The sequence below is a fragment of the Pelodiscus sinensis genome, chromosome 4 (genome assembly GCF_049634645.1).
Source record: "Pelodiscus sinensis isolate JC-2024 chromosome 4, ASM4963464v1, whole genome shotgun sequence".
Taxonomy (NCBI): domain Eukaryota; kingdom Metazoa; phylum Chordata; order Testudines; family Trionychidae; genus Pelodiscus; species Pelodiscus sinensis.
In genome coordinates this window covers 15,502,785-15,521,382 of record NC_134714.1, presented here as the reverse complement: position 1 = coordinate 15,521,382, position 18,598 = coordinate 15,502,785, and the positions used below count along the sequence as shown (strand labels likewise).

The following is an 18,598-nucleotide window of genomic DNA, read 5'->3' as shown; positions in this document are numbered from 1 at the left end:
AGCCACCAGTTAAGCGGTAACTATCACCTGATAAAGTTAACCATTGACATCCCGGCATAAAACCCGGGGCAAATGTCAACTTTATTTTGAGCTGCCTGATTGTGCTGGTTTGTGTTCCAGCCTTATTGCTACTTATACATACTTTGGGTTTTGCATTTTGTGGCAAGGGCCCTTCTTCCTCTTAGTGAGATAGGCCTGAGGTAAAACACCCTCTGTCTGCCGCATCTGGGCAGCATGCCTTCCCCTTAGCAGAGGTTTAGGCTCATCCCCTTCTCTAGCATAGGGAGAGCTCCACCTCCCCTTTTGAATGTGCTCCCTCCCCTGGCTGTCTCTGACTTAGTAGCTGCTTGAGTATGTGTGCCTCTTTCTCTCCTCCTCCCCCTTTCTCCCTACAGGGGAAGGTTTAAAAAGGCCTTGGGCAGCCATGAAATGGAATCAGCTGATCAGAGTTGGTCCCAAGTAGCCCTGTCTCAGCTGATCCTAATCTGCTTGAGATAACTCCTTTTTAGCTGATCCTAAGTGACCTGCAGTAACCCACTTCTAATTAATGGGGGGGGGGGGGGGCGGGCCTTTTACCCTGCTAGGGCTACCTTTTCCCACTCTATTGCAGCCACCCGGTCTGACTTTGTCACAATTTATACTTCTGAAATCTAACCATGTAGATGACAAGCATTTTGATAACAAATTTGCGCTCAGTGTTCCTCCATGGGCCTGGCAATGCCCTAACCCTCACAGCAGCCTGCAATTACCTTCAGCCTCCTTAGAATGGCAGCAACCCGCTTCTGCAGATTGTCCCAGCGCTGGTTGCCTTCATGTACCATCTGTTTCAGTTTGCTGGCTGAATCTGTACGATTCTCCCGGGCAAGCCGCCTATATTGTTTATTGATTAGCTCCAGCTGAGTGAGTCGCTCATGAATTTGCCGTTGAAATGCCTGTAATGCAAAATCGGTAATCATATCCCTTTGCACTTCAGGGAAAGGATGGATAAAATACTGCAATCATGGAACAGAATAATCAGAGCCTCAAAATCCATCAAAACCTGGATCATCTTTTATTATAGAATCCTAGGGCTGGAAGAGACCTCAGGAGGTCATCAAATCCAGCCCCGTCCCCAAAGCAGGACCAATCTCAATTATTTAACTCAGCCAGGGCTTTGTTAAGCTGAGACTTAAAAACCTCTAGGGATGGAGATTCCACCACCTGTCTAGGTAACCCATTCCAGTGCTTTACTACCCTCCTAATGAAATAGTTCTTCCTAATATCCAACCTAGACCCCCCCCCCACTGTAACTTGAGACCATTGCTCCTTGTTCTGCCATCTGTCACTACCGTGAACAGCCTCTCTCCATCCTCTTTGGAACCTCCCTGCAGGAATCTGAAGGCTGCTATCAAATCCCCCCTCACTCTTCTCTTCTGCAGACTAAATAAGCCCAAATCCCTCAGCCTCTCCTCATAGGTCACGTGCTCCAGCCCCCTAATCATTTTGGTTCTCTCCGCTGGACCCTCTCCAATGTGTCCATGCCCTTTCTATAATGGGGGCCCCAGAACTGGATGCAATACTCCATATGTGGCCTCACCAGAGCCAAATAAAGGGGAATAATCACTTCTCTGGATCTGCTGGCAATGCTCCTCCTAATGCATCTTAATATTCCATTCACCTTCTTGGCTACAATAGCACAGTGTTGACTCATATCCAGCTTCTCATCCACTGTAATCCCCAGGTCCTTACCTACCCTCCGATGTGCCACAATCACAACCTACCCTCAGATGTATGAATGCAGCTCCCACTGAAGTCACAGAAGCAAGTGCACAAATGCAGTTTTTCCTACTTACAGAACTTAGTCTCTTACAGTTCCTTGTCCAATTGAAAATAAATGCTCAGATTCAAAATACATGTGATATATAATAATTTGCACACTCAGACTTTTATAAGCAAAACAGCTGAGCTACATGGGCAAATAAAATTTAGCTTTTAATAATCTACTAATAAGGATTGTTTTGAGGATTATCAAATACTTGGAGAAAATGTGTCTAAAGCAATTCAAACACTGGTGCCAGGGACTAATACAAGGGACATGTCTATTTGTAAGGGCAAGAGGTGGTGCTTACAGCCCATAGCTGCTCAAGGGAACCCCCTATTCATTATTAGTATGTGATGGGGGCCCCCAAAATATTCCTGCTTATGCCTCCCAGTGGGCTAGCACCACCTCCGATTAGAGCAAATAAGTATTATGAATGTTGGGTTCTGCTCTCAGCTCTGTTACTGACTTGCTGTCTAATGCTGGGGAGGTTATTTAACCTCTCTGTCCCTCTGTTAGCCATCTGAAAGATGGGTGTAATAGTACTCCCTTATCTCACAGAAGAGTTGTGAAGTCTATACAAAGTTTTGAGAGGCTCAGATGAAAGGTGCTTTATATTAGCAAGAAGCAGCTTGCTTGATAAGCACACATGATGCCTGTGAAATATCAGTAGCTGAAATGAAAAGCATTCACCTCAAACTTCTTCAGCTCCTCTTTGGCACCTGTATATAAAACTTCTGAAGAGTTGGGATAAGCTGCTGTCCTTTCGGCTGATTTCAACCAGTCTTCAAAGCGAGAATAGTCCTCCAAAAACTTCTGCCACAGGCGCCAGGTTTCCTCAATTCTGAGTGGGTGGGAAATTGAATTGGGGGGAGAGGAGGGAAGAAAGGCTCCGCTTTATTTCAAGCTTAGCTCAACCATGTCTCAACAATTTTTGCTTCTCTTTTCAAAATCTGGTCAACAAAAAATGCAAGAAAATTCTCTGAAACACTGCACTGTTCCATACATGTCCTAGAAACGAGAGAGAAGAACTCACTTCATTCGCCTCTCCATAGACATGGAACAAATGTTTCTCCATCGTCTGTCCAGACTCCTGGTAGTCTGCTGGATGGAGTCACATTCCGTCTCATTAGCACAAGCATCTGAATCACTCAGCAAGGCTTCACAGATATTAAACACAGATTCTACCCCTTCACTGTGCTGCTCAATGTCTCGTTGCAGATCCTGTGATTAGGAAATAAAAAGAGTTTAATTAATAAGCAATTAAACAGACACGTTCCCTCGGAACAGGTTATTAAAGATAGGGAAGAGTGATCACTGGTGCAGTAAATGCAGTTTTAGTTTTAATTAAGAAACTTTCAGAATGTGTTGAACAAATGACAAACTGAAAGAGGAGATCAGAGAGCATGAGAAAGTGCATTCTTCCCATTTAACTTCTCAGTGAAAGTTCACTAACTTCATTAATAATTTAGACAAGTTTAATACCTATTCAAAATCCAAGCCATATGTTGTAAAAATGTAAAGATACACGTATTTGTTTTACAGTATCAGACAGTATATCCTTCTTGGTTCATTCTACTGTAAACTGTGGCGGTGAACGCACAGAATAATTCATGACTTCAGTGAATGCAAGAGCATAATTCACGCCGATCTTTTGCAGTTTATGATGTTACCAGAGCGGCATAAACCAGAGTCACGTTTGCAGTTTTTCAGGTCTTTCTGTGGTGTATGAAGGCACGGACTCCGGCCGGTGCAAGCACGAAATCATTTTATTGCAAGATTACAACTACCTTTATACCCTTAAAAGTTTACAAACTGCTTTTTCCCCAGTCACAAAAACAGCATTCTCGAAGGTCATTGACTTAGGCAGATGTTGTTATTGTTGGCTCAGGACTCTTGCCTGGTTTCGTCCTTGGGACGCTCTGTCACGCGGCCAAAGCACTATACTTGACGATTCTCTACATCTTTCCTTTGTGATCATCTACCCTAAGTGTAGGCAATAATTTTCGCGGGGGGAGGGCACTTCATGAATTTTGGTACGTGGCCACCTCTGGGCCCCCTAGAATGGGTGGGGCTGGGGCCTACAGAGAGAGACAAAATAGTGTGTGAATGTGAGAGATACTTTGTGTGTGAGAGAAAGACTTTGTGACACAGACTGAGTGTGTGCAACAGTGTGTATGTGATAGTGACTGTGTATGGGGGGCACAGAGACAGTGTGGCACAAACTGTGTGTGTGTGTGTGAGCGCGCACGCTGACTGCTTCTGGGTAAGTTTCGGAGACAAGCCACCCCCTGTCTCTTTAAGGGAAATCATCCTGCTCTATTATCTCCTCCCCTCGCTCCTCCCCCACTCCTCTGAGTCACTTACCATCCATGCTTTTGCTTGGAGCCGAGCTGTGTCTCTCCATCTCCCAGACTCCTGCTCTGCAGAGATGGGGTGCAGAGGCAGGGGGACACCCTGACTTCAGCACTCCTCTCTGCCCTCTAACAGCCCCCGCTCTGCACAGCTAGCGGGAGAACCTTGGGAGTAGCTCGGCTGCTGCAGAATGAAGCAAGGTAGGGGGAGGGGTGGCTGAACACATGCTGCTGGCTGTAAGTATGCATGCTCTGCTAATCAGCTGGGCAGGTTGAAGAGAAATGCTTGGCGGGCTACATCCAGCCCCCAGGCCTGATTTTGCCCACTCCTGATCTACCCCACAATATGATTTAAAAATGTAAAGAAAAGTTTTCTTCAGCCATCTGCACTATGTATTTCTTCTCCAGAGTATGTACTTCCATTGTATATGTGGCACTTGTCCCATAATGAGCAACTCCTATTGAGACCAATGTAACAAATACAGAATATGCAGTAGAGGATCTAAATGCAGGGCCAGAGGGAAAAAAAACATCAACTGAAAAGCACTTAAGAAGTCACCTTGCACAACTGTAGGTACTTAGGAAATACTATTTAATTAATATTTAACCATATTTCCATTGTTATGACCCATTTCTGGCTTCATTATCAAGGACTCAGTGACTCTGCTGGAACCTTATTGCAACACAAGCAAACATGAATAAAGGAACATTCTATCAAACAATGTCAATGGGAAGTCCCATTAAATGATAATGCCAATTCCACCAGCACTCCTGAACACGAAATCCACTGCTGATTTTGTTCATTTGACAGCCCAGGGAGAACACTCAGGAAGAGAGCAGAACACAGTGACTTAAAGGAATACTCTCTCAGGAATTAATAAAAGATGAACAGTTTTTCAAAATGTTAGCATGCATATCTGAAAGCAGAGCTAAGCTATGAATAACCAAAGTTAAAGTACATACATTATTTTACATTCAAAAATATTCCTGGAATTAATGAAAAGCTGATGAAAAGCTGATGCTATTAATAATGATTTATGATATCCTACACACCACTCTGAGAGGTTTTTTTCTGAGGCTGTCAGAACCCTAACTAGTGTCTGAGTTTTGTTTGTATCTTGCTAAAATTCAAATCTGTCGAGTTTGTTAAGTAATCACATAGACAAGAATGTCCAATGTGACTTGAACCTCTTGGGCCAAATTCTGCTGCCCTTATTCACACTGTCTGTGAATCACTCCTTGCGATGCCCCATTGATTTCAATGGGACTATTCACAGAGGGCTAGATTGTAACTAAGCAAGCATACACAAGCTATGCTCTCCTGGTTGTAGATTTGTGCTGAGTCATCACTTTGAGGCACAATTCTACCTTGATTCCTCCTTGACGCTGGAGTGTAGTAATCTGCTGGTGGCCTATACCAGCAGTTAAGTACTGACTATCCCTGCAGTTCCCCAAGGGCTCAGCTTCTGTGAGTAGGAGTGAGAAAATAGAATCAAGGCTCGGTCTTAGGGGTGTAAGCGACTAGTTGACTATCCAATAAGCAAAGCCTTATCGAATAGTCAACTAGTTTCTCAACTTGTCACTTTCCCACTCTTACTGCCTCTATGGAGAGCCAGTTTAAAAGTTGGTTCCCCCAGCACGATCGCTGCGGGGGGCAGGAGAGGCAGGAGGCAGTGGGGACCAGGCGTGAGCCAGGAATCAGCCGATTTTCGGCTTGCGCCCAGTCCCGGATGCTGTGCATCTGCTTTTTAAATGTGTTTAGAGCCTGCCAGCTCTTAATACATTAAAAAAATCAGAAGTGCAGTGGGGGGGACTGAGCGCGAGCCAGACCAGCTGATTTCCAGCTCACGCCAGGTCCCCTGCTGCACTCCAACCTTTTTACAATTTCAATGCTGGAGCACAGCAGGGGCACCCAGTGAAAGCCAGGAATCAGCAAGCCTGGCTTGCACTGGGTCCCCCGGCTATGCTGCAGCCTTTTAAATGTATCAAGAGCCCGGTGGCTCTTAATACATTTCAAAGGCGGAGCCACAGAGGGGTTAGCTCCCAGATACAGCAGCTCTGCTGCTTATCGACTAGTTGATGGAAAAATCCATCGACTAGTCGATCAGTTGATTAAACAAAATTTAACATCCCTAGTCTGTCCTGACATTAACCACCCACTCCATGGAGGGAGTAAGCAGACAGCTCAGCACCTGGACCCAGAGCAAGTTAAAGATATAAGGAGCAGGAGAGGGGGATTGTGTTACTCCTGTGTGGGTGCATGCAGTGCAAATCACAGTCTAGCCCAGACTAACACACTGCTCAGCATGAGTGTCCAAATCCAACCTGTGTTTGACTGCAATGTTGTTACACTCTTCCTGTTCGTGGAAAAGTCAGCTGCTCTGTGATTCTGTTATGTTTGCCTGTATGTCTGGGTTTTCTGCATGGTAAGAGCAATAATCCTTATACACAGGGCTCAACAAATTAGTGAATCTACTCGCCCATGGCAAGTAGATTTCAGCCGGTCGCCCCGTTTACCGGCAATGCGTGCATGCGCAATGCGGGTCTGGTGAGTAGATTTCGCCGCGGTTTGTCAAGCCCTGCTTATACAGATGCTAAAAACAGATTCAGCACAGGATTTCAATAGGTTACTGTGTATTCTAAGGCTAGTCTCTCTACACAAGAAGAGGCCTTGTATTTTGGATCTATGGCCTGTACACAGGGACAGCTTACACACTCTGTTATGTTGCTGTAAATCTGCGACTGACTTAAGCGACGTCACTCTGGACTTATATTAATGTAACTGCGATCAGAATCTTGCCCACAAAGTTAAAAACAACAACAAAAAACCCAACTATTAATACAAAAGTGTCTTGAGGATATTACCAAAGTATTATTGTTGTCAATTGTATTTGGGTTCATATAATATCTTTAGCCAGAATCCTTGCCGCTATCACAAGTGCTTAATTAAAATGATATTAATTCTCATTAGGGTGGCAAGACAAACTAAAATATAACAAGTAGTCCTGTGGCACCTTCGAGGCTCCCTCTCCCCCCAAAAAACAGAATCATGCTGAAAACTCATGATTCTATATATTTTTGTTAGTCTTTACAGTGCCATTTTTTTAAGTTTACAGACTAATATGGCTACCTTTCTGAAGCTAAAATGTAGTAAATGAGGAGGCAGTAAACATGCAGAGTACAAAAATGCCCAAACTTATCAGTTAATCTTGTTGACTACTTGCATCCTGTCCCTTGCTGCCACTGTATCAGATGCAATGGGGAGGGAGGAGAAGCAGCAGCCAGTGCTGGGGGGAGCCAGCTTAAAAGCTTGTTTCCCCCCAGCACTGGCTCCGCTGTGCCACCTGTCCCCCAGCAGTCTCTGTCCGCGGTGGGTGCGGGCAGAGGCTACTTTGCAGTAGCAGCCCCTTTCCCAGGAGGGCCCGAGCTCCTTGCCAAGAAGCCTCTGTCTGTGGGGAGCTCGGACCCTCCCACAGACAGGGGCTGCTGCCACTCCACTCTGCTGCCTCAGTATCAGAAGCAGCAATGTGGGGCGGCGGGCAGGAAGCTGGTTTTTAAACTGGTTCCCCTGGCGGACCGGCTCCCCCTGCTGCCTCTGATACTGAGGCAGCAGTGCAGGGTTTCAGGGGTCTCTCTGGGAGTGGTGCCAGGAGCACACTGGCTGCCGGCCCTACCCCTGGGGACTATTGAGTAGTTTTGTAACCAACAATATTTTGTCCGGTTACATGACAGAGGATGTTAGCTATTGTATAATTGAACAATCTGGGCTAGTCGAAGTAGTTTTTCCTCAGACACAAAGGGACAGACAATGAGATGGGGAAAGAGGGCTTAAGCAGTCATGTATTTTGTTTGCAGGCAAATCTGTTAGCCTCCATTTTGGGCAGGAAGTCTTAGGGTAAATGCCCCTATTATGGTGATGGTCAGAGTAAAATTGTAGGATCTGCGCCCCACCGCGGCATGTATGTTTAATATGTGCAAACACTTCAGCCTAGACTGTGCTTTTGGCACAGCTACAAGCAAGGGGTGAGGACGTATAAATTGCTCTGCTCCAGCAGTAGCCGCAGGAGGTGCTGTGACTCAGAGACACTCCTCTGAGCCACAGTTCCTCACTGCTTCCCCAATGCACCCAGTCGGTGAGTGCAGTAATACAGCCCCTGCTCTGCCTTAACCTCCTAACATCAACTCAGCTGTGTTAGCTGGCTTGTTAAGGCCCTGCTCATTCCTGCAAGGAATTCTTGCCTATCTGCCCTGGGGGAAGCATGCAAACAGGAATGGGTCAAGATACTCCATGCAGAGGGGTTCACTCAATCCCCTATTCCTGTGCATGGTCCAAAGTCTAAGTCACTGTCTAGCCCTGAAGCATCTGCTGTCATTAGCCCAGCAAAGCCTCCTCCAAGGGGAAGAGGATGAGAGAACAAATAACATGACAGAGGTATAGTCACATTGCTGAATGAGCTACTGGAAGGTGCTCAGGTACTTATTGTAATGACCATGACACAGAAGCCAATGTAGAACTGAAAGGGAAAGGATTCTGTGGGTTTTTTGTTTTTATAGTATTTAAATTCCAAAAAATATTCGCTAAATATTAAATCCCCTTAAACTGAGTCCAACACACTCTGTCAAGTGCAGTGTTGTAGCCATTTCAGTCTTAGGATTTTAGACCAGCTCTGTACAAGACCTGGAAGGTCAGCTTAAGGTACGCAACTCCAGCTACATAAATAACATGGGTTGGAGTCGAGATAACTTAAGCAGAGCTTGGTGCTGTCCTTACAGTGGGAGGCCGATGGGAGCAGATGCTCCGATCAGCTTTCCTTGATCCTCGTGAAATGAGGAGTACCAGTGCTCTCCAGGGCACCCTCAATATTTGATTTAGCAGGTCTTTCCTAGACTCATTAAATAGAATGCAAGAAGATGGATCTCTGGTGCCGCAAGTGGAGATGCGGGCTTAGAGAGACAAGATGAGTGAGGTAATATCTTTTACTGGACCAACATCTGTTTGTGAGAGAGACAATCTTTCAAGCCACAAATGGTTCTTCTTCAGGTTTGGAAACAGTAGTCTCACTACCACCACAAAATGCATGTGAAACAGGTTGTTTAAGCATAAATAGCACATAATGTAAGAGATTGTTCAAGGTATAGTGGCCCATTAATACCTCTCCAGTCACAGGATAAAAAGAGGCCATAAATAAGCCATAAATCCAGTGTTTCTGTTCAGTCCATGATTTTTAGTGTCTAGAAGAGTAATACATTTAAGTTTCCCAGTTCATCTTTTTAAAGTGTTATGCAGGTTTCAAGGATGAGGATGGACAACTCAGATATAGAAAAGTGTTCACTCAGAGGTGACTGTGTTTAATTTTTATTCCTCAGAAAAGAATGCTAAAAGACAAAAAAAAACCAAACAAACCCATAGCTGCCAAACCATTTCAACAAGCCTAGGAGCTTAAATTTATTAGGAGCAACAGAAATCAGACTGAATAGACACCACTCCGAACAAAGATACTTTGAGTGGTCCTTTCCATATATTCTATTCATATTAAACAATCTCTTCCACCTTGCATTTTGCTGTAACATTGGGAGTACCATTCTCACACAGAAGAGTGCTGTAGGGCTCAAACACTTGTCTCTCTTTCACCAACAGAAGCTGGTCTAATAAAATATAGTATTTTGCCTACCTTGTCTCATCTTAGCAGGAAACACAATAGCTCAAAATGTAAACAGAAAGTCTGTCAAGGAAAGGAAAGGGGTGATTTTAAACACTGGGACCGATCACAATCTGTGATACTGGAGTCCATTTATTTCACATGTTATGATTTCCTCACCTGCTGCTCAGCAAGTCTTTTCTGGATTTCTTGGTCATCACAGATGTCGTACACAACAGGCTTGGAAAGCTCCGCCTCAATGCGAGCCAGCCAGGTGCGCAGGTTACTCATAGTTTTATCTAACCGCTGTATGACAGCAAAGGTCCCTTCCAGTTTCTTCACCCTAGGGGTATTGGAAAGAAAAGAGGTTGTTACCAACACATTTAACAATGGAAGCAGTAGTAACAGAGTATGATTTACATAGTATCCTTATCTGCAAACTGACCTACCTTTGCAGGTGAGTGCCACATTTTAATTAGAACCTACCCAAATTGGCACAACAGATTCCTCCACAGCTGCAGAAAGTCCTAAGTCAGTCATTTAAGGAAATGACTGCAGAGTGGCCTTCCTAGCCTCACTCAAGTGCTAGTGGGTTCCTGGGTCATTTCCCTTATATACAAAAAATTGACACTAATATACATTTTGTGTTTTTGAAACAAACTAAGTCACTCCTCTCTTTCAAGGGTGCACTGTGACTCTACCCAAAATGCAGGGTCAGGCCTACCAGGCAGGAGCAGCTCCCTGGTCTTTGAGCTGTGCACTCTACTGCTTGCATAAGTATAGGCATTTACATGCATGGAGGAGGATGAGTCTAACACACTACTGGGCCAACTGAAAATTCTCCTCTCATTTACATGGCTAGTATTTTCCAACCACTTGGTACAAGCACATACGAGGAAAGGCAGTAGAAAAAACATTATTTTCCCTAATTTTCCAGGATGGGCTCTTTCCCAAGCTACTCTCAGAGGTGAATTACAGCTCTCAGAGGTGAATTACAGCTCAACTTTGGAGGATGGACACCCTGCTGGCAGATTTTGATCTTGTTGGGAATATGTTAAGTGGGTTGTGCTGCCTGACTGAGGGTGATGGTTCACTTTACCAGCTCTACATAAGGGGTGAGAGTTGTACTCTAGAGAGATGGAGGATGTAGTGTATGGGCTGACCAGCCTGAACAGAGGAATCTCAGAATACCCATGCCTTGGGAAAAGATCTGAGCGGAATGTGCATTGTTTTAGTGTTAATTTCTGTGTTAATAAAGCTAATGCCTCCCAAAAAAAGGGGTGAGTTTCGAGACTGCACTCTGTGTAGACTATGCCTCTGCCTTCTATTTCAGCAGCTCTTAGGGTACGTCTAGACTACCGCGTTTTGTCGACGGAAGTTTTGTCGACAGATACTGTCGACAAAACTTCCGTCGACAATTTGCGTCCAGACACATGGAGTTCTGTCGACAAAGCAAGCCGCTTTGTCGACAGAACTCCGTAGTCTGGACGCAGTGTTACAGACAATAACACCTTCTGTTGACAGAGTTCTGTCGACAGAAAGTGTTATGCCTCGTAAAACGAGGTATACCAGCGTCGACAAAACCGCGGAGTTCTGTCGACGTTATGTCGACAGAACTCCGCGGTAGTGTAGACGCTGGTATTGTTTTGTCGACAAAAGTCCACTTTTGTCGACAAAACTAGGTAGTCTAGACACACCCTTAGTTAGGACACACATCTCTAATGCTTCCCTAAACAGGCCAGCTATACTTTTTCCCCCTTAGCAATGAGATATTTTGGCCATAGGGACTATGTCCATGCTGGTTTGTGCAACAAAACCCTCTAATAAAAATTAAACTGGTGAACATGATATATCTCGAAGGAGAAAGCCACCAAGAAAAGAGAGAGAAAGGTCATGAGAGAAGTTTCAGAGAAGGTCCAGCTCTGATTTACAAACAGCAGGGACTGGGGACCATCCGTGGTATAATCCCTCTGTAGTCAATGAAGCTCCATTAGGAAAGAATCTGGCTCTGGCTTTCTCTCGCCCAGATGACGTTACTTTATACCCCCTCCCCATTATAGCATCTAAAATAGGCCATCATCACAGTATATCCATGAGCTATTAATATCTTCCAGGATGATGGTTCCTGTGTACCTGTTTTACAATTCTCAATGGATGATTTCTGTGGGAAAGGTAGGATTGCTACTCTGCCAGGACAGCTATTGTCTTGTTTAAACAATGTTTTGGAAATGCTTTTTCATATACAACAAGTAAGCTTGATATTATAGTGCAGCAAATGGCTGTTGTCCTACTGGACATAAGAACAGCTGTACTGAGTCAGTCCAATGGTCCATCTAGCCCACCAACGGTGGCCAATGCCAGGTGCTTCAGAGGGTATGAAAAGAACAGGCAATCATCCATTCATCATCCATTATGGCAAGCAAAGGTACGTGCAGCACATGGTGCATGTACAGAATACACCTGCTCATACTAGCTAATAGCCACTGATGGACCTATCCTTCAGGAATTTATCTAGTCCTTTTTTTAAAAACTCTGTTACAGTTTTGACCTCCTCTGGCAAAAGATCTCTACAGGTTGATGGTCTGTTGTATTAAGATGTGCTTCCTTTCGTTTGTTTTAAACCCGCTGCCAATTATTTTCATCGGATGACTAGAATTTCTTGTGTTACGTGAAGGAGTGAATAACATTCCCTTAGTCACATTCTCCACACTAGTCAAGATTTTATAGACTTTTATCATACCCCCCACTTAGATGTCTCTTTTCCAAACTGAAAAGTCAGTATTTTTAATCTCTCCTCATATGGCAGCTGTTCCATACCCAAATAATATTTGTTGCCTTTCTCTGTCTCTTTTCCAATTCAAGTATATATCTATTTTAAATGGGGCAACTAGATCTGCATTCAGTATTCACATTGGGGGGTATCATGGATTTATGGACAGACTATAGAATATTTTTGTCTTACTATCAACTGTCTTCCTAATGGTTCCTAACATTGTCTTTTTTACTGTGTCAGCATACTGAGTGGATAAAAGTGATCCATCTTCTGTCACCCACGGGCTATGTTTTCAGAAACTATCCACAATGACTCCAAGATCTCTCTCGATTGGTGACAGCTAATTTAGACCCCATCATTTTATATTCATACTTGGGACTATGTTTTCTAATAAGCATGACTTTTCATTTATCAACATTGAGTTTCATCTGCCATTTTGTTGCCCAGTCACCCAGTTTTGCAAGTTCCTTTTGTACTTCTTTGTACAGCTGGTCCCCGAGTTGCGAACGGTCGACTTATGACTGTTTGCAGTTACGACCAAAACTGTTGTAAATGGCGGACCCCGAGTTACGAACAGCGCAGTCGCGTGTAACTCTATGGGGTCTGACTTATGAACAAACCGAGTTACGACCAATTGCTTGGTTCGTAACCGGTTCGTAAGTCGGAGAGAGGCTGTAGTCTGCTTTGGCCTTAAGTATCTTGAATAATTTTGCATTGTCTACAAATTTTCCCATCTCAGCATTCACCCCTTGTTCCAGATCACATGGGAATATGCTGAAAAGCACTAATCCCAGCACAGACCCCTGGGGGACACCATTATTTACCTCTCCTAGCTTTTCAGATCACCACGTGTGTCTCCAAAATCACTGTGATCTGTACACAGAGGATGCCATAATGTGTTCAGATCTTCAGGCCTCTTAGACTGATACTGTTCATTCACATCACATTCATGCTAAAGGTGAGATCTCGCAAACACTATCTGGGTTAGCGCTTGCTACCATGGCTCTAATGGATGTCAACCGTCAACACTACACCTAGCATTATTATTACTATTTGTGTTTCTTAGCACCAAGGAGCCCTCGTCATGGACCACAACCCTATGGTGTTAGATGCTGTAAACACAGAACCGAATTACCCAGTTCTTGCCTGCAAGGGCTTGCAATCTACCGTAACCTCAGGGACAACAGAGGAATACAGAGTTAGAGATTGGAGGGGGGAGAGCACAAGACACAATGTGTCAGCAAGTAATAATAAAGGCTGCAAGTCTATCATGGAGGTCACAGAAGTCATGCAGACGGAGACTTTCTGGGACTTCTGCAGTTGCAGTTCCTAGGGCTGCTTAAGTATCTGGCCTTGAGGCCAGCTGTTGGGGTAGCTCTTGGAGCAGTCCAAGGGTGGCAGTGGTCCTGGAGAAGCAGTGATCGCAGTGGCCTCAAATCAGCAGGTGGCTGGGCACAAGCTGTAGTTGGTTCCCAGGCTTCCCGGAGCAGCCATGTCCTGGAGCCCCTCAGAGTCTCAGGAACGGCTAAGTTTTAAATCAGGAGTATTTCTAGATAAGTCATAGTCATGGGCCATGAATTTCATTTGTTGCCCTGTCTATGACTTCTGCTAAAAATACCTGAATCTTAGCTTTAGTAATAAGTAAGTGTTTGCATTTCTGCACATTCAACAAATAAACAAAGATCAGGAAAAAACAGGAAGGAAGAAATGTTACGATGAAGTGATTTTTTTTAAAGAAAAGATTTAACAATGATGAAAACAAATACAACTGCTTGGCTTTGAATATTGTCCTCAATATGTTTGTTGTAGTAGAAAATGTTTGTTAGGATTGTCAGTAATAAGGGAAACAACCACTGTAGCAGAACTAGCGTGTGTTTACTTTGTAACACAACTATCGTCAGAGATGTTCCAATCTAATTAACTAATTTGTTACATATGCCAGCTAGAATGCGTCTTTCACCTTAATGCTCTAGGTCATTAATCTCAATCTTGAGAACCTAAACCTAAGATAAATGGAGAGGTGATAATGAACATCCTTCAGAAATCACTGCTGGTACAATATCACAATATGTGAACAAAGTACTGTCTTGAATAAACACACAGGGGTATAAATTTGTACAATTAACATAAACTGTGCATGGATTCCGAGACTTTCTGGTAGAATAGCATATTCTAATTCTGTTCTATATAGGTCTGCATTCCATGCTCAACTCTGTAGCATCTGTGTGTCTTCCAGTGGCACATTAGGTGGGTAACATTTGTCAAATGTTGTTTGTTCTCCCTTCATATCCCTAGATGAAGAGGAAGAAGTGTGCACAGTGGAGAGTTTTGTTTTGGAATGTAGCGATTTTTTGGGGAGGGCATTATGGGGGAGTTAATATAAATGTTGCTATAGTTGTTAGAGCATGCAGGCCAAATACACCTTGTACTTGGAGGAGGTCTGTGATGGTCCATAGTTACTGGGGGAGTTCACTTCATAGCCCCAGGCCGGGCCCTGAAAAAGTTCTTGTTCCTCACACAGACAACAAGCTTTACCTTGGTTGTAGAGAGTTCTACTGCGACAGAGGAATGAAGCTGCCAAGTAGCCATAAAGGAATCCTAAATTATGCTGAAAGTCACCTGAGAAATGCCAGGTGCTCTCAACTCCCACTGATGTCAAAGAGAATTGGGAGCATTCCCTCTAGAATGGACCAGGAGGAATATTGGAACAAAGAATCCAAGACTCTTGGACTGAATATAAACTGTACATTTGTGTCACTGCTATCATAGCCTCATATTAGCTTTCTGCACTTTTTTTTAAATTAATTAACTTGTTTGTGGAAAATGTCGTGAATGCTCCTCAAATAGGAACCATATGAGTATTTGTGCTGCAAGTGTTCATATGGCTGTCCTGAAAGCTCGTTATGGGTATAAGAATAATTTAATCAGGGAGCAGAAGCTGTGCCGTGTGAGCTAAGTGACCAATCACATAGCATGAATAGTGAGTTAAGACTAGCAAATCAAAGTGACAGATGTGGAGAACAGTTTATGATTATCCTTGGGCTGAAATAGGGTCACACAAACCACCGGTGAATAACTCTGAATAATAAACACATCTGTAACCCTTCAAAGTATGTGGGTAGCTCACAAATACACAAAGCTCACAACTAACAGATAACAGGAAAAGTCTCCTGCACTTTGCAGTGACTTAAGTATGGCCCATACTCAATAGTGTTATTGTGTACATGCTTTAAGTCATGCTTGGAAGACAACTGTTAAACATTTTCATCTAAAAACCTAAATTCAAGTAGAGACAAGGGACTGTACAGAGCTAATGGGTTATAATGAAGGACCCGATCCTGAGACACTGCAGCGAATTGAAAGACTCCAACTGATCTGAATGGGCTTTGAATCAGTTCCTAACATTCCACCACTGGAGGCTGAACTGGACTGCATCAGATGGACAAAAATCCCTTTTAGCTGTTAGTGTCACAAACCTGCAGGAAAGGATGGCAAATTTTGGCAGTCCTGGCTCAGAAGTGGCCCAGGGGCAGAAGTATTTTGTTGCAGGCCAGGACAAAAATGTGTTGGCAGGAACATGCTGTGATAAAGAATTGCACCACAGTGCCTGCCTGCACAGTGCTGGTTTAAAATCAGCCCTGTCAGAAAACTTACCAGAAAGAATCATAAATAAAACTCACTTCTTTGTTTAATGGGATAAAGACATTCAGATGTGTATTTGTAAATCTTGTTCTTCTGTGTAAATATAATTTTGATCAGGCAGCAAAGATGCTATTTATATTTCTTAACAATATACGGTGAAATTAAATTGCACTGCCAATTGACATTACTGCTTGATCATAGGAAATCTCTGTTCAGTAGCTATTAATTCACTCTATAAAGCACACAAGCTTAAGAAATGACATTTGGGCCCAACCTTTAAATATGTGCAAGTTCATGTCTCTGTGCAGCTTCTGCCTCCTGAAAATAACACAGAAATGTTCACACTGCCTGATTCTATTATTTGAATGAAGAGAATTAATATTGCATAATCACTGAACAAGAGAGGGCAAGCTATCTTTCATATAAAACCTTCCATTTATCCATCATGTGGTAGGCCCAAATCTCCACTGATACTGGTCCAAAAAGATACCAAAGAGACCAGTACAAATTTTAACTTAGAAGGCCCTTGAATGATATTTATTCAATCTAAATAACTGCATTTCCTACACTGCATAATCCATTTTCTCATCCACTTGTCACAGGCAAATTGCAAACACACATGCTGACATAGCAGCGCCCCTCCCCCAAGGCTACTGAACACCGAGACAGACACTACGGAATCGGTGACTTCTATTCTGACACGCACTATAACCAAATGCAGAGCAGCTTATTGAAATGGCACTTACCGTTTATAGGGGAAAACCATTCCTTAGTTTGTCAATCCCAAGCTGCAAGGAGCCTGTCTGAGCGGATACAGCATTCGTGGAAGAGGAAACCCCTCCTCCATGGATGCCCTATTTATTCATTGCTTTAGCATCTCCCCTAAGGGGGAGAAAAAAAAAACCTTTTTCATCCTCCTCCTCCTCTGCAAAGCCCCTAGCTAGGGAGTCACGGCGTGCGTGCGCGCTCACACACATACGCACGCTGAACAACAGTGGTTTCCTTCTGCCAACCTGCATTTTTACCTGGCAAATTGCTCCCTCCTTTTCAGAACGCAACCACCAGCACAAAGTAGCTTTGTTTTGACCCAACAGAACGAGCTCATGAAGAAAAATACCTAGAGTGATTGCGGGGTGGTAATAAAAATGTATGCTACTGAGACTTCAAAAGCAAAGGGTAAATTCTGCTCTCTGCTTAGTACAATCAGATACCTTTAGCCTCAGACTCTGATGACTTAAGAGGGATTTTCCTACTGAACCAATCCCCAAAATTAAAACACACACTCATAAATGCGCGCGCGCGCGCACACACACACACACACACACACACACACACACACACACACACACACACACACACACACACAGAGAGCTTACTTGGATTACGTTTCTCTGCTGCCTTGTTGGCTATCATATCCCAGCTTTTTAAAGCTTTCACCCAATCTACCCTGTTCTGTGCTCAAGCCTCCAGAAAAAGGAGTACGGCCAATGAAGTGCAAGGAGTAACACTGGCAAGCAAGCTGGTCGCTAATCTTTACTTATGACATCGTTCATCAAAAAAAAACCTGTCACCACAAATTCCTTGTTTTGACATTATAGACAGAGAAGGGCAAGAAGGGCTGGAACGGGGGGGGGGGGGGGGGGGAGAAAAAAGATGGTTTGAACATACATGTATCTAAAAATCAGCAAATGTGGCACTAAAACTGAAAATCACATTAGAAATACAAGGAATTACGTGGAACTTTAATGCACACAACTGTTTTCTCTGGCATTAAGAAAATCTGCCCCTCAACTGATTTCTGCCAGGGTTTATATTTGTGTTTCTTTGTTTGTTTGTTTGTTTGCAGGGAGTGAGTTCAAAATACATGAGTGCACAGTAGTTCAATCAAAACAGAAACATCAGCAACAGGAAGCAGCCTCCCTTTGTCCTCCCCTGCCCAAGATGGTGATAACTGCACACGTCACCTCAGGAGAGATGCAGAGATAGTTTCTTGACACTTTAAATGACTGTTTCTTGGGGCAGCTAGGTAAAAAGTCTTAGAACACATAAGAGGACAGGCAATTCTTGATCTAGTCCAAGAGGTGAATATAGCTGGACCACTTGGTAATAAGTGTCCATAATAGAATTAGATTTAGCATCCCTGTGGTGGGGATAACGTTACAGCATCCCAACACTGTGGCTACGTCTAGACTGGCCCCTATTACGAAATAGCCATGCTAATTTCCAACTTTGGAATAGGGAAATCCGCGGGGGATTTAAATATCCCCCGTGGGATTTAAATAAACATGTCCGCCGCTTTTTTTCCGGCTTGGGGAAAAGCCGGAAAAAAGCATCTAGACTGGCGCGATCCTCCGGAATAAAGCCCTTTTCCGGAGGATCTCTTATTCCTACT

The 18,598-nt window shown here is 43.8% G+C and overlaps 1 protein-coding gene across 6 annotated transcripts in view; it reads right to left on the bottom strand.

The window, feature by feature from the left end:
* SYNE2 (spectrin repeat containing nuclear envelope protein 2) overlaps nt 1–18,598 on the bottom strand; it is a 300,187-nt gene that overhangs the window by 25,513 nt on the left and 256,076 nt on the right. For all 6 annotated transcript variants that reach the window (XM_075926397.1, XM_075926393.1, XM_075926394.1 and 3 more), the window contains 4 exons: nt 9,972–10,134; nt 2,835–3,022; nt 2,492–2,642; nt 750–932 (listed from right to left, as the gene is read on the bottom strand). In XM_075926397.1, coding sequence (XP_075782512.1) covers nt 750–932; nt 2,492–2,642; nt 2,835–3,022; nt 9,972–10,134 — 685 coding nt within the window. The remainder of the gene's footprint in view (nt 1–749; nt 933–2,491; nt 2,643–2,834; nt 3,023–9,971; nt 10,135–18,598) is intronic.